We start from the raw sequence: 16,996 nt of genomic DNA on the forward strand, positions 1-16,996 counted from the left end.
ATGATTATTATGGTTGTTATGATTATATGTCTTATCATTACCATATTACTGCTATTATTATGATGATCTGAAGTGTAATATGAGCCTCTGTGTTTTTGTATGTGTGAATATTCAATAAATAGGTGTCAACAAGGTCTCATGTTTCCTGGGATGTCTCTCGTTCTGACGTTTTCATATCTTACTGTGTTACAACACTGAATTGAAGAAGGTTTAATGGCATTTTTTACACTCAGTTTAGGATGACATTTAGCATTTCTGGTAAAAACAGAAACATGTTTTCATCTTTTTCTATGGAAATACAACTAAGCTAACCTACCAAGTTAGGAATCCTCAGTAAGGATGGTATAAACGCATCCTAAATTAACAATAACTGCCAAAAGTAGCAGCAAAATATTGAGATTGTAGTGCTGATGTGATGTTAGCCTTTTGAAGAAGCTCACACTGTTGTTAGCTTTAAATGTAGCCGTCCATGTGTTAATGGGTATATCATCGATACTCACTGAAACACTGATTTCCTGTTTGTTCAAGTTTTGGCAAGTGAAGCGAGACAATGGTTTCTATAGACAAAGGCAGAAATACAGGCCCGACAGGACGAGTGCTGATTGAAGAAGTTCTAGTTCTGGTTTCTTAAGATAAGATACATAGTCTGAGATAAGACAGGACACAGCTGCGAGTTTAGGAATTAAAGAGAGGCATGTTTCTGCTCAACTGCAGGACCTAAACATTGTCGTTTTGAAGCATGAGGTTCCTCCTCTAGGTTACAGATTTCACACGGGTTGCATCAGGCTGCAGGATCTCCCTGTGTTTCGCTGCATTCATTTGACCCTCAGGGCCTCCTGCAGAGATGCATCACCACAGCATGACGCTGCCACCACCATACTGGGGTTTCTGTGTTTGTGATCATGGCCACCGGAGGGCATTTATATGGGGCTTTTATCCAAAGTGCTCTAAACTTTGTCTGTCATTCACACACAACAATGGCAGCAAACTACCACGCAAAAGAAAGGCATGGCTGGGACCCAACGCTGCAATGAATGGACAACCCGCTCCACGAGCCAACCACTGAATGAAAATAATTGCTGTAAATATAATTAACCGACCAGCGGATGTGGAATTTGGCATAAATAACCGATCAGCTATGCAGTTGGAAATATTTACCCAGAATGCATGTTAATCCTGGGTCAAGTGACATCACTGGAGCATTTTAACTGCATTTTATCAGATTACATGCAGCTTTGCTTTATACTACCACTTTTCACATATGCAATAGTACTCCCCAAGGCCTGTTAACACGCAAAACTGGTGGAGTTACCCTTTAACTTTCACTCCCTCCTATCTGTAGTCTCTCTGTGCACCTCTTCCTGCTGCTCAGCTCTTCAGCCCAGCAGGGGCCGGCCGGGGGAAACACCCTCCCCCTGCACTCACCAATGAAAAGCAGCAAAAGGAGGAGACTGCTGCATGAAAAAGTGACACCACCTTCACTTTCAGCTTCACTTCCAGCCGGGGAGACGACAACAGGGGACCACAGGACGAACCTTTACCTGCCCACATCAGCATGGCGACGCCTCTCACCGACCAGGAGAAGCGCAAGCAGATCAGCATCAGGGGCATCGTGGGAGTGGAGAATGTGGCCGAGCTGAAGAAGGGCTTCAACCGCCACCTGCACTTCACCCTGGTGAAAGACAGAAACATTGCAACACCCAGGGATTATTACTTTGCCCTGGCTCACACTGTGAGAGATCACCTGGTGGGGAGATGGATCAGAACACAGCAGTTTTACTATGAAGCAGACCCAAAGGTAAAGAGCAGAGGCTTCAGTGTGAAACTAAAACACATCTTATACTGTCTGTATACAGTCCACTTATACCTTAGAGTGTAACAGTCCTGAGAATATGTTGCTGACATGTTTGAGACACTTGCAAAGTTTTCAAATATGTTTTAGATTGTCCAGAAACTGACCAACAGATATAAATGTCACATTAAGATCACATTTAAAAGTTGCTTTCTGGTATCACACATGCAAATAAATGATTTTCTGCTCACTCAAACTGCATTTTGTTGTAAAAGGAAGCCACTAATGTATAACAAAGAGCTCATTCACTGACAAGTCTTCAGTTTTTATAGGAAGTAGTTTTTTGTGCAACGTATTTCTGTTGCGTAAGACTTTCCAGGTTTCCACAAAGCTCAGTACTTTTAGGTAATTGCATCATGTTTACGGAGCTATTTTGTGCAGGAAAAGTTGTTTGCTTGCCCCAGTTTCATTCACTCGCTGCTCAGCTCTGCACGCTCACAATGTGTGATTATAAGAGAGGCTCATATTTTACATATAAAGCCTCTGAAAAGATGTTTTTCTTTCTGCGTGTCTAGAGGGTGTATTATCTGTCTCTGGAGTTCTACATGGGCAGGACGCTGCAGAACACGATGATTAACCTGGGGCTGCAGAACGCCTGCGATGAAGCCATCTACCAGGTCAGACAGGACAGAGATTGCAAACCTCAAATACACACACACATTTTTTTATTTTGTCAGAAAAATATCAACAGCTGGCTTTAATGTTCCCCTTCTTCCGTAGCTCGGCCTGGACATGGAGGAGCTGGAGGAGATGGAGGAGGATGCAGGTCTGGGGAACGGAGGTCTTGGCAGGCTGGCAGGTAAAAGTCAAGGATGATTTGCATGCAAACACCTCCATTACAACACAACTCTATCTTATTTTGGCAGTTGTCCATGAAATACCTCCTTGACATTTGAAGGAAATGACTGTGTGAATGACTAAATAAACTCTGCACTTCCCCCACTGACACCATGAACATGAACACATATTGTGTCTCACAGAGTATTTTGATTTTATGTCTAATTCCTAGTGTTTTTCTCCTGCTCGCAGCATGTTTCTTGGATTCGATGGCCACCCTGGGTCTGGCAGCGTACGGTTATGGCATTCGATATGAATATGGGATCTTTAACCAGAAGATAAGAGACGGTTGGCAGGTAAAAACATACTTTCTACAAGTTGATGAAGGTTCTCAGTCATGCAGGTCATGGTAGATCTGGGTGCTGTATTGTAGGCAACTGGACCTGTTTCAGTTTCTTGAAGAGTTTGACCAACGCCCCACAAGTGGCCCTAACGACTCTGAAACTCAGAGCTCAGGACTCTGTAAGGACACGCCCTAACAGAGTTTAAAAGCCTTTTACTTTGAAAGTCAAGATTTTGTTGTCAGGGCTGAAGCAGAAATGAATTAGGTCAGAATACATCACAAGCTAATCATTAACAGTCAGTTAGCGTGCGGTCTGCTAACCTTTAGCAACACTGACGGGGCACAAGCTGGTGCGGGTTGGTTTTAGATGAAAAAGCCAAATAAACATTGCGTATCTCGCGATAAGAGATCGCCAGTCTGAAGGCTTTTGCCCTTTTGAATTCTTCTGGTTGTTTGCTGTTCAAAGCCTGTAAACATGCACTTCTGAACACTGGACTGGATTGAAGCTCAGTGTTTCCTCACTGGGGTGGATGAACCTACAGTATCAGTTCAGCTCCTGCTGCTATCTGACAGCAAATGTGGGGAAAGTTGCTGCACTTTATTCACACCAGATCTAATCTAATCATGGAGCTGACTATGCATGATACAGCATCTTAATGACAACTTGATTAATTACAGGAGGGAGTTCCTTTTTTCTCACCTCGATGCATAAAGTGGACTGATTTTAGAGTTTCTTGCTCAGTGACCCCTGATACACTGTGTAATATCATATGAAAGCATTTTGTCTTTGCCTTGGACTGATCCGCTACAGGTGGAGGAGGCAGATGATTGGCTGCGACACGGAAACCCGTGGGAGAAAGCGCGTCCTGAGTACATGCTGCCGGTTCACTTCTACGGACGGGTAGAGGAGACGAGAGATGGCTCCAAATGGGTCGACACTCAGGTACTGAAGATGTGTACACATTACAGAAGGTACTGTGATAGGTAGTTGGCTTGTCAGTATCGTGGATGGTTACTGAACAGGCCCAACTAGTACAAGATGACAAACAAAGCAATGCCAAACCATGAATTAGTTATGCAAAATGACTGCAAAGTGACAGAAACTACTACAAAGTCATGCAAAACTACAACAGAAAGCAACACAAAGTGACTAACCAGTTATGCAAAATAGCTACAGAGTCACACAAAACTATGAAAAATGACACAAACCGACTAAAATGTGACACAAAAATATTCCAGGACTTTTACAGTCTTGATAGGGTTTAGATTTACAGTATGTCAGTATGATTTCTATCCCTACATTGTCCCTCAGTTTCGACATTGTGCTGCTGTGTTTTCCTGCTGACTCACTGTTTGCACTTCTCACTGATGCAGGTGGTTTTGGCGATGCCTTACGACACACCCATCCCCGGCTACATGAACAACACTGTAAACACCATGAGGCTGTGGTCCGCCCGGGCCCCCAACGACTTCAACCTGAGGGACTGTAAGTTTTGACCATTTCGAATGTAAAAACCCACTTTTACAAAACTTTCCTTTTAGTTTGTCAACAGAACAAGTTGGCAAGAAAGAAGGAAACTGCTGCAACACTGGCACCTTGCAAAACGGTGTCTGTGTTGCAAAACTCTGCCATTTCTTCTTCTGCAAAGTTCAATCAAGCACTATAATATATATTATGTGTATTATTTAACTTAAATGCACTTTATCGTCTATAGTTAATGTGGGAGATTACATCCAGGCTGTTCTGGACAGAAATCTGGCAGAGAACATCTCCCGTGTTCTCTACCCCAACGACAACGTAAGTTGAATATTTTGTCCTTAAGCACATGTTGATGTTGTCTCCTCTTGTACTTAAATGAAGGTCTTTTCTGTCTCCGTTGTCTCTGTACGCTGCAGTTCTTCGAGGGAAAAGAGCTCCGACTGAAGCAGGAGTACTTTGTTGTGGCGGCCACACTCCAAGACATCATCCGCCGCTTCAAGACCACTAAGAAGGGCGTCCCCGGCCGAACCTCCTTCGAGAGCTTCCCAGACAAAGTAAACTTCAAATTCAGTCATTTATTCATGAATACAAAAAGCAAAGGAGTTGAGAAGCTCTGAGAAGTGAGTGTCTGTAAATGAAACAGGGGGATGTTACTTCACATCTTTTTGTCTTGTGGCACGAGCTCATCCTCCTGATTTTAGGCCTTTAGTGTACTCAAACAAACTGACAACAAAAAAGTTAAATAGATTCAACAGAAACATCTGCTGAAAAGATGCAGGAATGCATTTCACAGGAAATTTGAAATTGAGTGAATTTCACTGTGCTTTGTAAAATGAGTTACTGGCCTGAAAACAAAATTTTGTTTCATAACACCAAGTGGGGAATTTCTGCAGAGTTTGAAACTTTGCAGATATAACATTGTGCAAAGGCGTGGCAAGTTTTTTAGATATTAATCACACAAACCTTCCTTTAGTGTTTCACAGCAGCTTATTGAGTCACAGACCTACACCTCATACAACAGTCTCCCCTGTTATTCTGCAACGTTTAGAGAAGTGGCATCAGGGCGAACGAGACAGCTGTTTCACTGCAGAATCTCATGTCTTCCAGGTCGCCATCCAGTTGAATGACACTCACCCAGCCATGGCCATCCCCGAGCTGATGAGAATCTTTGTGGACATCGAGAAACTCGACTGGGACACTGTGAGTGAGAGTCGGATCTGGTAGATTTGATTGAAACCACTTCAGGGCTCCAGGTTTTTCATAATCTGAGCGTGGTGGGCAGAGTGACACTTTGCTTTGGGATCCTAGTACTATTTTTGCATCATAACAATACAATAACTTCTCATTTTGGCCCTCCAAGGAAAAAGTTTGGGCACTCCTGATTTAGAGCATCAGTAGAAAGTGCAACAGGCCTAAATAAGGAAATAATGAACAACTAGAAGTAACACAAAGGTGGTTATAACCACAGAGCTTGGCAGCTTGATGAAACAGACATTTCTGTGTTGCATAATGTTCATGTGACATAGAGAAAGTTGCCGTTCGGGTTAAGAAATAAAATAGAGGCAGTTTGTTATAAATAAAAAAAAATAATGTAATTTAAATTAGCACAGAAAGGATAATATCAAGAAAGAAGGGCAGATTCAGACTTGTATTGTTCAGTCTTTAAAGTCCCTAAGCGTCAGTATATGACGACCTGTAAATATGGCTCAGCAATCAGCTATTTCTCTCTAGAAAGTTACATTTTGTTGCTTTAATAACTAACAAGCTGATCTGTGATGTTAAACCTGCAGGCCTGGGACCTCACTAAGCGCACTTTCGCCTACACCAACCACACAGTCCTCCCCGAGGCTCTGGAGCGCTGGCCTGTGGAGCTGCTGGAGACGCTCCTGCCCAGACACCTGCAGATCATCTACCAGATCAACCAGGCCCACCTCGACGTACGTACACCTCGGCTTAGACATCACATAAATATAGATTTTTATTGACAGAACACATCTGTGACGCATCAATCTGAATCTGCTACGACAGAGAATCGCAGCCGCCTTTCCAGGAGACATGGACAAACTGAGGAAAATGTCTCTGATCGAAGAAGATGGGTGCAAGAGGGTGAACATGGCGCACCTGTGCATCGTGGGATCTCACGCTGTCAACGGAGTCGCTGAGATACACTCCAACATCATAAAGACTCAAGTGTAAGCCCTCTGATGGTGTGGCCTCAAATCAAAACACACTAGATGTTTCCATTATATTTTGTCCCTGATTAAGATCTTCCTCATTAACATCTGTGTTTTTTCTTCAACAGATTCAATGACTTCAGCGAACTAGAACCAGAGAAGTTTCAGAACAAAACAAACGGCATCACTCCCAGACGCTGGCTGCTGCTCTGCAACCCGGGCCTGGCTGAGCTCATAGCTGAGGTCTGTTCGAGCCGCCTGACTGATATATAAATGATTGAGAGCCAAGAAGAGATGTTATAGCTACAGTATAGCCGTTAAGACTCCCGAGTCCTCAACCATATATTCCCCAGCTGTCACATGATCGAATCTTGGCTTTGTGTCCTGAGTCTTTAACAGCCTGTAATCCAGTCAGTTTTCCAGATATACAGTGTGGAGAGTAATAAACATCATCAGTTTGTTGTGCACACATTTTATTGTGACCTTTAAACATCTCTTTTAGGTGATTGGGGAGGATTATGTGAAGGACCTCAGCCAGCTACAGAAGCTGAATGACTTTGTTGACAATGCTGCCTTCATCCGTGACGTCTCCAAAGTGAAGCAGGTAGAGTGCTGAAAGTAACTAGGCATATTTACTTAAGTATGGCAGTGAGGTACATTACATTACATTACATTTTGAGCTACTTTACACTACTTTTCCCCCTAACCACTCAGATTTACTTGTAATGGAGTACTGTTACTTTGTTGTATTGGTATAAAACAGAAACAACATACAAATAGATTTAGAAGCTTTGTTTGACATGAAATGAGTTAAACTGTATTGATAAATTGTTTAGATGAGTCTTGATGAACATACATAGTGAAGGCTTGTTCTGAACGTTGAAGCCGTGCATTTCAACATAAATAACACCCAGAATATCTTATTTCTGTCCGCAGTAAAAGCCGTCACTTAGTTGTTTGTTTTCCTGCAGGTCAAGGCAGGCAGAGACATTATAATCTGATTTCTTTGAGCATCGTCACGTTGCGGCTTTAAAGTCAGTTTCGTGTCAGGACAGGTCGAATCCGTGATTCAGCACCTTCACCTCAATGAATAACACCTCTGTTGCCTCATCACATATTTCTGATTTTCTCACAGGACAACAAGGTGAAGTTCGCCCAGTACCTGGAGAAGGAGTACAGCGTGCAAATTAACCCATCCTCCATGTTTGACGTCCACGTGAAGAGAATCCACGAGTACAAGCGACAGCTGCTCAACTGTCTGCACATCATCGCCATGTACAACCGTATGTGAAATCACTCATTACTCAGTGCCAGAAGGTTTCACAAGCAACCACACAGCTCTGTGGCGGCTGAGCTGCATGACACAATCTGACATGTCCTGATGCAAACAGTTCCCACCTGACTGGTGCTCGGAGCAAGTCAAAACACACACTAAGAATGAGATGCGTCTGCTGTTATCTAGAGCAGGAATTTTCCATTCATTCGTCAGACCGTGAAGAGGAAATCATTTTCGTCAGCAGGTTTTGTGCAACATGCAATTAACTTTCCCTTGTCGTGGGAATATCACCAGCAGATATTACATGCACTCTACTGCTCCAAAGTTTGGGGTCACTTCGAAATGTCCCTATTTTTAAAACAAAGAACCACATTATTTATTCATTTCAATTAAAATAACATTACATTGGTCAGAAACACAGTCTAGACATTGCCATAAATGACTATGCAAAACCACAGATATCATGTGAACATGATATGCCACTTTTGGTAGAAGTGTCAACCTTGGGCGTATCTGTGGATTGTAGAAACGTTGACTAGTTGCCAATTAAAGGAGCAATAAAGTTGGTCTTTCTTAGACGAGTTGAATATCTGGGGAATCAGCATTTGTGGGTTCAATTAAAGACTCAAAATGGCCAGAAAAAAATAACTTTCTTCTGAAACTCATCAGTCTGTGCTTGTTTTTGAGAAATGAAGGCTGTTCCATGCAATAAATTGCCAAGAAACTAAAGACTTCATACGATAGTGTGTACTACTCCCTTCAGAAAACAAACTGTCATCAGAATAGAAAGAGTGGGAGGTGTACAAGGACGACTGAGCAAAGGAACAAGTACATCAGAGCCTTTCAGTTTGAGAAACAGACGCCTCACAGGTCCTCAACGTGCAGCTTCATTATTAGATCAGATTCACCACAAAAAAAACGTCAACAGTGAAGAGGCGACTTCAGGATCCTGGCCCTCTAGGCAGAGTTTGAGGTGTTGCATAAAAACGAAGAACAGAACGAGAGGTACGTGTTTTTCCATCACTTTTAATGTGTCATTTCTGTTCCCCCAGGCATCAGAAAGAACCCGACTGCACCTTTTGTACCACGAACGGTGATCATCGGCGGGAAGGTACAAGCTCAAACAAAGCAGACAAACAACACACATGAAGTCCAATAAACAGGCCGAGAGAGGTGTGATGTTTGTTGTTTTAACAGTCATTCTCTGTCGCCCTCTGCAGGCTGCTCCTGGGTATCACATGGCGAAGATGATCATCAGGCTGATCACTTCAGTGGCCAGTGTGGTGAATAATGACCCTGTGGTGGGAGACAGGCTGAAGGTCATCTACCTGGAGAACTACAGGGTCTCTCTAGCAGAGAAAGGTACCGTTCAGCCAACTTCCTTTAACTTTATTTTGTAACTTTACTTTTCTTTTGGTTAATTTTTTATTGCATGCTGAGATGTTGGTGTTGGATGGTAAGAGAAAAGAAACACTTCCTGGATCTGTCCCTTGATTCAGATCTGCACCAGAAGATAATGGGGTCTATTCTGTGCGAGACACATCCTCCATCCAAGTTTGGTGGAAATCTGTTCAGTAGTTTTTGTGTAATCCTGCTGACAAACCAACAAACAGGCGAAAACATGACCTTCTTTGTCTCCTTGGTCTCTCTCTCTTCAGTGATACCTGCGACCGATCTGTCCGAGCAGATCTCCACTGCTGGAACTGAAGCTTCAGGAACAGGAAACATGAAGTTCATGCTGAACGGAGCTCTGACCATCGGCACCATGGACGGAGCCAACGTGGAGATGGCCGAGGAGGCCGGAGAGGAGAACCTGTTCATCTTCGGCATGAGGGTGGAGGACGTGGCTGAAATGGACAAAACGGGGTAAAGGAGCCTATTTTAATCCTTATATCTATGTTTTTATAGCTTGTTTATGTTGTTAAAACTGTACGAACTGTTGTCTTCTTCTTTTAAGATATGATGCCATGTCGTACTACAAGAAGATCCCAGAGCTGAAACAAGTGATGGACCAGATCACGAGTGGATTTTTCAGCCCCAAAAATCCAGATCTTTTCAAAGACGTCACGAACATGCTCTTCAAACATGACCGGTGAGAAACAAACACATTCATCATTTACTCTGTAGCCCAGTTTAACTTACTGTAAGTTGAGTCATTCCACCTCCAGACGTGTTTTTTATGGTTTTCTTCTGTTTTTCTTCTCATGATGAATGTCACTTTTTTGTTCAGGCTGTCAGACTTGATTTGTTTATCTTTCCTTTGTCTCTCTTCAGTTTCAAAGTGTTTGCAGACTTTGAAGACTACATGAAATGCCAAGAGAAAGTCAGCCAGCTCTATCAGGTAACATTTACCTCAAACACTCCTGGAGCCTCATTTCTTTTTTCCCTGTCTTGTATTGCAGGAAGCAGGAATAAAAATGTATTTTGAGAAGACCTACAGAAGCAAAAAATAGTGCATATGAACCCTCAAGTAAAAATCTTTCCTTTTCCTCTAAAAGAATCCAAAGGAGTGGACGAAGATGGTGATCAAGAACATCGCCGCCACGGGAAAGTTCTCCAGCGACAGAACCATCACAGAATACGCCACCGAGGTGTGGGGCGTCGAGCCGACCGACCTGAAGATCCCGCCTCCGAACGAGCCGAGAGAGGCCATCGAGGAAACGGCCCGAGCCCTGAAGAAGATGTGAGGCGGTTTCACCGATGAGGGGCTGCCTTTATGTTTACAAATCATTTCTCTTTCCGCTTTTAACCTTCGAGTTACACATCACTGGATCTTTTTCAGAACTTTTTTAGAAATCACATCTACAGTTTTTATTGTCCATGCACCTGAGTCGAGGCACCTGCGTTATAAATTGTCTGTTACAGTCTTTTAGCACGAGTAAACAGTAAAGAGTCAGTGTGGAGACGTCATGTTCGACATTCCTGGAGTTCAGGATCTGTGGGGGTGTCCGCATTTCAGGAATTCAGTAGGATGACAGAGCAGCTGACTAAACTGCATTTTTAATGACATTTCTGCGCCTTCATATTTGTACTTAGTGACAGTTAGTCCGTCTTTACTCCTGGCAGGCTGATGGAGTTACAAGATTTATTTACGTCTGTATCGCTTTAAGTTGACTTCATCTGTGATCTGCAGTATTTTTGTCAAAATAAAAACTTTTTGTGTGATAAAATGTGCATCATTTGTGCTTTTGTGTTACTTTTCAGGAGACAAACACACGTTTGGTGGCAAATATAAATCTTTATGTTATTTTTGCAAAATGTACAAAGCAACACAAGAAGATGGAGAGCCAATCTACTGCCTCTGCTTTTGTAGAAATGTCCTGCAACCAAAACAGAAGAAATATTTCAGTAAACATTACATGACATATTAAAGGAACAGTTCACCCCCCGAAATGAAAATCCAGTCATTATCTGCTCACCCTCATGCTGATGGAAAGTCGGGTGAAGTTTTGTAGTCCGCAAAACATTTCTGGAGCTTCAAAGCAAAACAGTGTTGCAGCATTCTCCCAAAATATAAAATGGCTCCATACAGCTTGTCCGGTGTAATCTAAGGAGAAAGCTGCAACGCTGTGAAGCTCTAGATCTCACGGTCCTGTCTTTAAGTCTGATTGTATTCATATTTTATGTGTTTTCTGGGTTTTTGTGGTGTCTTTTGCTGTTTCCCTCCTGTTTTGTTGTGTTCCTCCCCAGTCGGCTTGCCCTCCACATCTGTACTGCATCTCCTCCGTCAGGCCAGCCCTTTTCCCAGTGTTTTTCCAGCCGATCAGCTCCTGCATTTTGGTTCACCTTCTCTGCTCCCATCGTGACGCCAGACATGTTTTGTGGACTATGAAACCTCACCTGACTTTCCAAGCGTATGGAAGTTAATGACTGAATTTTAATTTTTGGGTGATAGGTTCCTTGAGCTCTCTCTCAGTTTTGACTAAACTTACCCAACCACATTCATCAGATCGGGATCTAAATGGATGCTGTTGTGGTTGTATCCAAGTTTTGCACTGTAGGAAACCATCTCGACCTGAACATCTGTGTTGTATTTCTTCTTAGCCTGAAGTGAAATCTGGTGCAGCTGGAGAGAGAAAAAATGCAAAGTAATTCAGAGAGGAGGCGGCGGTATCCACTAGGAAATGATCTAAGCAGTCAGAGGAAGCATAAATAAAGAGCGGCTGTACCTTCAGGCCCATGTGATAAGGGACAACTTTGTCATCCTCTGCATGCAGAATAAGAAGTGGACTGGTCAAGGCCTTTACACTGTGTAGATGTGAGAGTAAAATATATCATGAGAGCTGAATTAAATTTACTTTGTCATATTCTTTTACACACTGCTTATTAAAAGATGGATAACCCTGCAAATTGAATAAATCTATAATTTGAATGAGAGCAACAAAAAAAAAAAACTTACTTTTCATCGTTCGCAAATTCAATGTTGTTCATTTCCATTACGTGCGAAAACAAGCTCTCAAATCCTGGAAAGTACCTGTACATCTGGAAGAACACAGAGTTCAAACTGTGCAGAAATATTTTGCAATTTCCTGAAGAACAGAAATGTTTGTCTGGTCAACATCAGTCAACTTTGTGAGTTATGAATTTCAAAACAGGGGAAGAGGATGCAGAAGTGACCTTTGTCTACAGTGTGATCCTTGTTATAAATATGGTAAAATGTCTTCTCTGCCTCCTGACTGCAACTATACGTTTACATTTAGTCTAACCGTGGGTCTAGATGAAGCAGATTCGGGAGCCAAATCGGAGCCAAAAGGTTTGCGGATGTGAAAAAGTACAACAATGTATTCAAACTACAAATAAGTGCAGGAAAAGTGAATCTGGAAGTGCAAAACTAAGACCTCAAGACTGAAAAATGAAAATAAATTCAAGCTCAAAACTCATGTTTTAGGATTTGCGTTCGTATGAGACTAGATAAAATGTGGGCAGCTGTGTTTTCCTGATAAACAGCCTGAGGGGCTGCAGAAAGACAAAAATGTAACTGGCCTCACCTTAGCGAGCGGATGATTGGCTGCAGCTTCTTCAATTCTTGTGTATGGAGCTTCGAGGATTATGGCATCAATGACAGACCCTGACAAAAATGCAGCATATAGTTCATGATTTTCAGCTGCTGCACACCCACACAGGTGTTAATTTATTCTGGCTGATTAGACGCCTGCTCAGGTGCAACAAAACTAACTGAAGAGTCAGGGAGATGTCAATAAAACAGTCTCTACACACCCACATAGTCCTGAGAAGAAGCCTCTTCTATAATTAAAATCAACTGTGTGGATTTGATTTGTGTATAAAAGGCCTTTAAAGACTTAAACCCACCTTGTTCTTGTACTTTCATTGCAGTATTGGTTGCCACCCTACAAGAAAACAAAAAAGTTTTACAGATTTCTTACTCAATTACTGGTGAGAGCATCTGGTGAGATACTGACCCAGTGCCGAGCGAGTGTCCCCACAGACAGACAAAGCCTCCTCTGCTTTGGCTCTTTGCCCACTGGTACAGATAGAGGGTGTCACTGGTCAGTCCAGCTTCACTCGGCTCCCCAGTTGAGTCTCCAAAACCTCAAAAGAAAGCATATGAACTTTCAAAATCATCAAGTTTTTTATATCATTGTTTATTTTGGTCTGTGCTGTTTCAACTTTTGTTATGTGCATCACTTTGGGCTGCATGTTTGTATTCAGAACATCACTTAGCATCTTACCTCTGTAGTCCAAAGACAGGACGTGGTATCCCGCTGCACTTAAAACCTGCAACACACAAAAATCTAAGTTTTTATCTGAAGTCAAAACAATTCACAGAAAACTGAAGCCGCTTTAGATCATAAGCCGTACCTTCACCAGCTTCACTCTGTGACCCATGGCCCTGCAGAACAGACAGGAGAATATGAATGAATACAAACAAACAAGTGGCTTTCGGACTCATTCACTCCGACCCACAAGCCCCTGTGTTCATTGTGCCCGTGAATAAACTCAGGGGCCTCTGATACCCACTAGACTCCATTAGGATCAATTCAAGGGCCTCTATCCTGCTTGCTCGTCCCACCTGGTCCCTGTGTTGCCATGGAGATAGATAATAACAGGACGGCCGTCTCCCAGAGTCTCCCGGTACCACTCAGGGCTTTTCCCAGCGGCCTCCTCCCATTGGCTGGCGGGGAGTGTATGCCTATGAGACACAAAGAAAGAGAGCGAGAGGGGGGAAAGATTGAGTGAGATAAACAAATACGCCTGTGTTTTGAGATGTACGGTAGGTTTTTTTTTGAGTGGTCTCTTGTAGATAAATGAGTAGACTTCGGTCCTATTCATGCACTTGAATGGACAAACAGAGGAACCCAGAGATGACCTACCAGACGCCCACTGAGACCCCTTCCTCTGTGTTGAGGTAGAAGTTACATGTGTGGTTCAGCAAGACTTCGGGCCGGTCAAGATCCACAAAGAATGGCAGCCTCACTGCGGCAAATAAAAAGAGGACACAAGGTCAGTGTGATTTGTTTATATTAAGTGTTTTTATCTTATCCTATCATTCTGTATCACATCATATCGTATCTTATGTTGCATTAGATTGTATAGTGTCATATCAGATCACATGATATCATTTGACGTGATATTGTATCATATTGGGTTGTATTGAATCGTTTTCTATCATATCACAATGTAACAAATAATTTTTTATCATAGTATATCGCATTACATTGTTTTGTATCGTGTCATAATGCACCATATATCATATACTGTATCAAATCATAGGCATCATATCATATAATATTGTCTCGTATCGTATCATATCATATCGCATCATATTGTGTTGTATTGAATAATTTCATATCATATTTTGTGTTATATATATCATATTGTACCATATTGTCCATTACCGAATGTCAGAGTATTGTATATAATATCATATTGCATCATATAAGTCATATCATATTATATCAAATAGCATTACTTTCTGTATCGAATAGTACTATAACGCGTCATATATCATAGCTAACATATGATATAGTGTCATGTCACATAACTTTTTATCATAGTGTATCGCATCGCATCGTATCGTATCGTATCGTATCGCATCGTATCTTATCGTATCTTATCGTATCGTATCTTATCGTATCGTATCGCATCGTATCGTAACGTATCGTAACGTATCGCATCGTATCGCATCGTATCTTATCGTGTCGTATCACATCGTATCGTATCGTATCGTATCGCATCGTATCGCATCGTATCTTATCGTGTCGTATCACATCGTATCGTATCGTATCGCATCGCATCGTATCGTATCGTATCCAGCTGGAATGTATTGTATATCATGCCATATCACGTTGTATTGTATCATATTATAGTGTAATGTATCATATTGTGTCATACTGAATCGTTTGGTATGTTATCACGTTGTATCATATCATTTTGTATCTTATTATATCAAACCGCAGCGTATCATATCGTATAGTACCGTACCATATTGCATCATATTGCATTGAACCGTACCCTGATCGTATCGTATCAATAACTTTTCATTATAATTTTTTTTTTTTTACATTTCAGTGGAATCATTATGAAATAGTCTAACTTTTTTTATGCAATTGTTACATAAAACTAAAAAATGAATGATTCCTGGTTAATGCTATCTGTAACTATCTATAATAATCTATAACTAACAAAAAGTAGTAGTTATAACAGCTTTTGTGTAAAAGCAGGACACAATCAAACAGTCTGATATCAGACAAACGTATAATGCACTTAATAACACACAACCACGACATTGTGTCTGACCCATTTTGTTAGGGAAGCATTATTTCTGCTCTAACAAACAGCCAGTGCTTATGACTAATATTCAGTGACTGTACACTAAATAAACACACATTACTTACCCAAGTGAGCAAATATGGCGTGTCCCAGTATCCAGGGGAACAGGTAGAGGATGACAGGCACTGAGACATACACAGTGACCAGAAACGACAGAGCTTTCTTCATTCTTGCCTCAGCTCAAACTATTTCCCTCCTGCAGCAAGAAAATGTGACCGGCTGAGTGTTTCCTCCTTCCTTGTGTCAGTGCTGAGACTGAGGGAGGATCCAGCAGAGCTGCCCTCCTGACAGCACGAGCGTTATGAAACACAGAAAAGAGGTCAATGTTCAAGTTAAACTAATCAGATCCTCTGCTGCTATTGGTTCACATTTGACACAGTGATTCAGACGTGAAGTAATTGGGTCAATTATTGACACACAGATAAAAGTATGATCATGTCCAAGGACACAGGAAATGTCTTTTTACACAAAAACACTAATTCATTACAGAAAGCAACAAAAACACAAGAACGAGACCAAACATCTGAATGATACAAGAGTCCTCACCACAAAGCCAAACGAAACGGAATCCACCCAGCGGACATGTCGCCGCAGTCAGTGCAAGGCATTGTGGGTATTTGAGTTTTCTTAGATTTACATGATAGATGCCTAAATTGTTGTGTATGTGTGTATATTTCCATATATATCTTTATAATCATTAAAGATTGACTGGTTTACTCTCATGCAACTGTTGATTCACTTTATGTTTTATTAACTTTCATTTTTGGATAATTTGGCAAAGGTGTTTGTTTTGGTTTTTTTCCTTTTAAATTTCAACCTCAGCTCATATATTATATCTATAAAACACTGTATGTTAGAGACAGACAGCTGAAACTGTCATCCCACTGTCGTTACAGCATAAAGTCATGCATCCCATGTTACCAGTCTCTCATTCTGTGGTCCTGGATGAGTTTTTGTCATTTTTACTATTTTTCACTAGATGGGGCAATTTTTACCTGCATGCTATTTCCCTTGTGTCCTATAGGGGGCTTTGCCTCCTAAAGAAACTTTACCCTCATTCAACTGTTGATTTATTTTATGTTTTATTCACTTTCATTTTTTGATCATATTGGCTACATTAATGCATATTGCATACATGTTGGCAAAGGTGTTTGTTATTTTTTTATTTTAAATTTCAACCTCAGCTATATATATATATATATATATATATATATATATATATATATATATATATATATATATATATATATATATACATACGTGTGTGTGTGTGTGTGTGTGTGTATAGGATTTAAACCTTTTG

General features: G+C 41.5%; 2 protein-coding genes across 2 annotated transcripts; one reads left to right on the forward strand and one right to left on the reverse strand.

Moving 5' to 3' along the window:
- The first annotated feature begins 1,495 nt into the window (after positions 1 to 1,495).
- pygl (phosphorylase, glycogen, liver) lies at positions 1,496 to 11,076 on the forward strand. The gene is made up of 20 exons (XM_073484476.1): positions 1,496 to 1,798; positions 2,368 to 2,469; positions 2,573 to 2,651; positions 2,882 to 2,985; positions 3,784 to 3,915; positions 4,347 to 4,458; positions 4,688 to 4,770; positions 4,869 to 5,006; positions 5,560 to 5,652; positions 6,243 to 6,389; positions 6,481 to 6,644; positions 6,755 to 6,869; positions 7,129 to 7,230; positions 7,762 to 7,909; positions 8,955 to 9,013; positions 9,123 to 9,264; positions 9,561 to 9,768; positions 9,860 to 9,994; positions 10,177 to 10,243; positions 10,401 to 11,076. The coding sequence occupies exons 1-20, from the start codon at positions 1,556 to 1,558 to the stop codon at positions 10,587 to 10,589; spliced, it is 2,562 nt and encodes an 853-aa protein (XP_073340577.1). The 5' UTR covers positions 1,496 to 1,555; the 3' UTR covers positions 10,590 to 11,076.
- A 44-nt stretch (positions 11,077 to 11,120) lies between these two features.
- Positions 11,121 to 15,977, reverse strand: LOC141010890 (lysophosphatidylserine lipase ABHD12-like). Its single transcript, XM_073484042.1, has 12 exons — positions 15,759 to 15,977; positions 14,235 to 14,337; positions 13,934 to 14,053; positions 13,723 to 13,753; positions 13,593 to 13,638; positions 13,323 to 13,452; positions 13,213 to 13,250; positions 12,891 to 12,970; positions 12,302 to 12,384; positions 12,072 to 12,150; positions 11,835 to 11,968; positions 11,121 to 11,222 (listed from the first exon to the last, which is right to left on the reverse strand). Exons 1-12 carry the CDS (start codon positions 15,859 to 15,861, stop codon positions 11,195 to 11,197), a joined length of 975 nt encoding a protein of 324 aa, XP_073340143.1. The 5' UTR covers positions 15,862 to 15,977; the 3' UTR covers positions 11,121 to 11,194.
- Positions 15,978 to 16,996: the final 1,019 nt, after the last annotated feature.

The sequence above is a fragment of the Pagrus major genome, chromosome 16 (assembly GCF_040436345.1).
Source record: "Pagrus major chromosome 16, Pma_NU_1.0".
In the NCBI taxonomy this organism is placed as follows: Eukaryota; Metazoa; Chordata; class Actinopteri; order Spariformes; family Sparidae; genus Pagrus; species Pagrus major.

Coding starts and splice junctions, on each gene's coding strand:
- pygl (XM_073484476.1), top strand. CDS start 1,556: ATGGCGACGCCTCTCACCGACCAGGAGAAGCGCAAGCAGATCAGCATC. Junction 4,771..4,868: donor TTCTCTACCCCAACGACAAC/GTAAGTTGAATA, acceptor TGTACGCTGCAG/TTCTTCGAGGGAAAAGAGCT. Junction 5,653..6,242: donor AGAAACTCGACTGGGACACT/GTGAGTGAGAGT, acceptor TTAAACCTGCAG/GCCTGGGACCTCACTAAGCG.
- LOC141010890 (XM_073484042.1), bottom strand. CDS start 15,861: ATGAAGAAAGCTCTGTCGTTTCTGGTCACTGTGTATGTCTCAGTGCCT. Junction 13,754..13,933: donor CATGGCAACACAGGGACCAG/GTGGGACGAGCA, acceptor TCTGTTCTGCAG/GGCCATGGGTCACAGAGTGA. Junction 13,453..13,592: donor CCTGTCTTTGGACTACAGAG/GTAAGATGCTAA, acceptor CTTTCTTTTGAG/GTTTTGGAGACTCAACTGGG.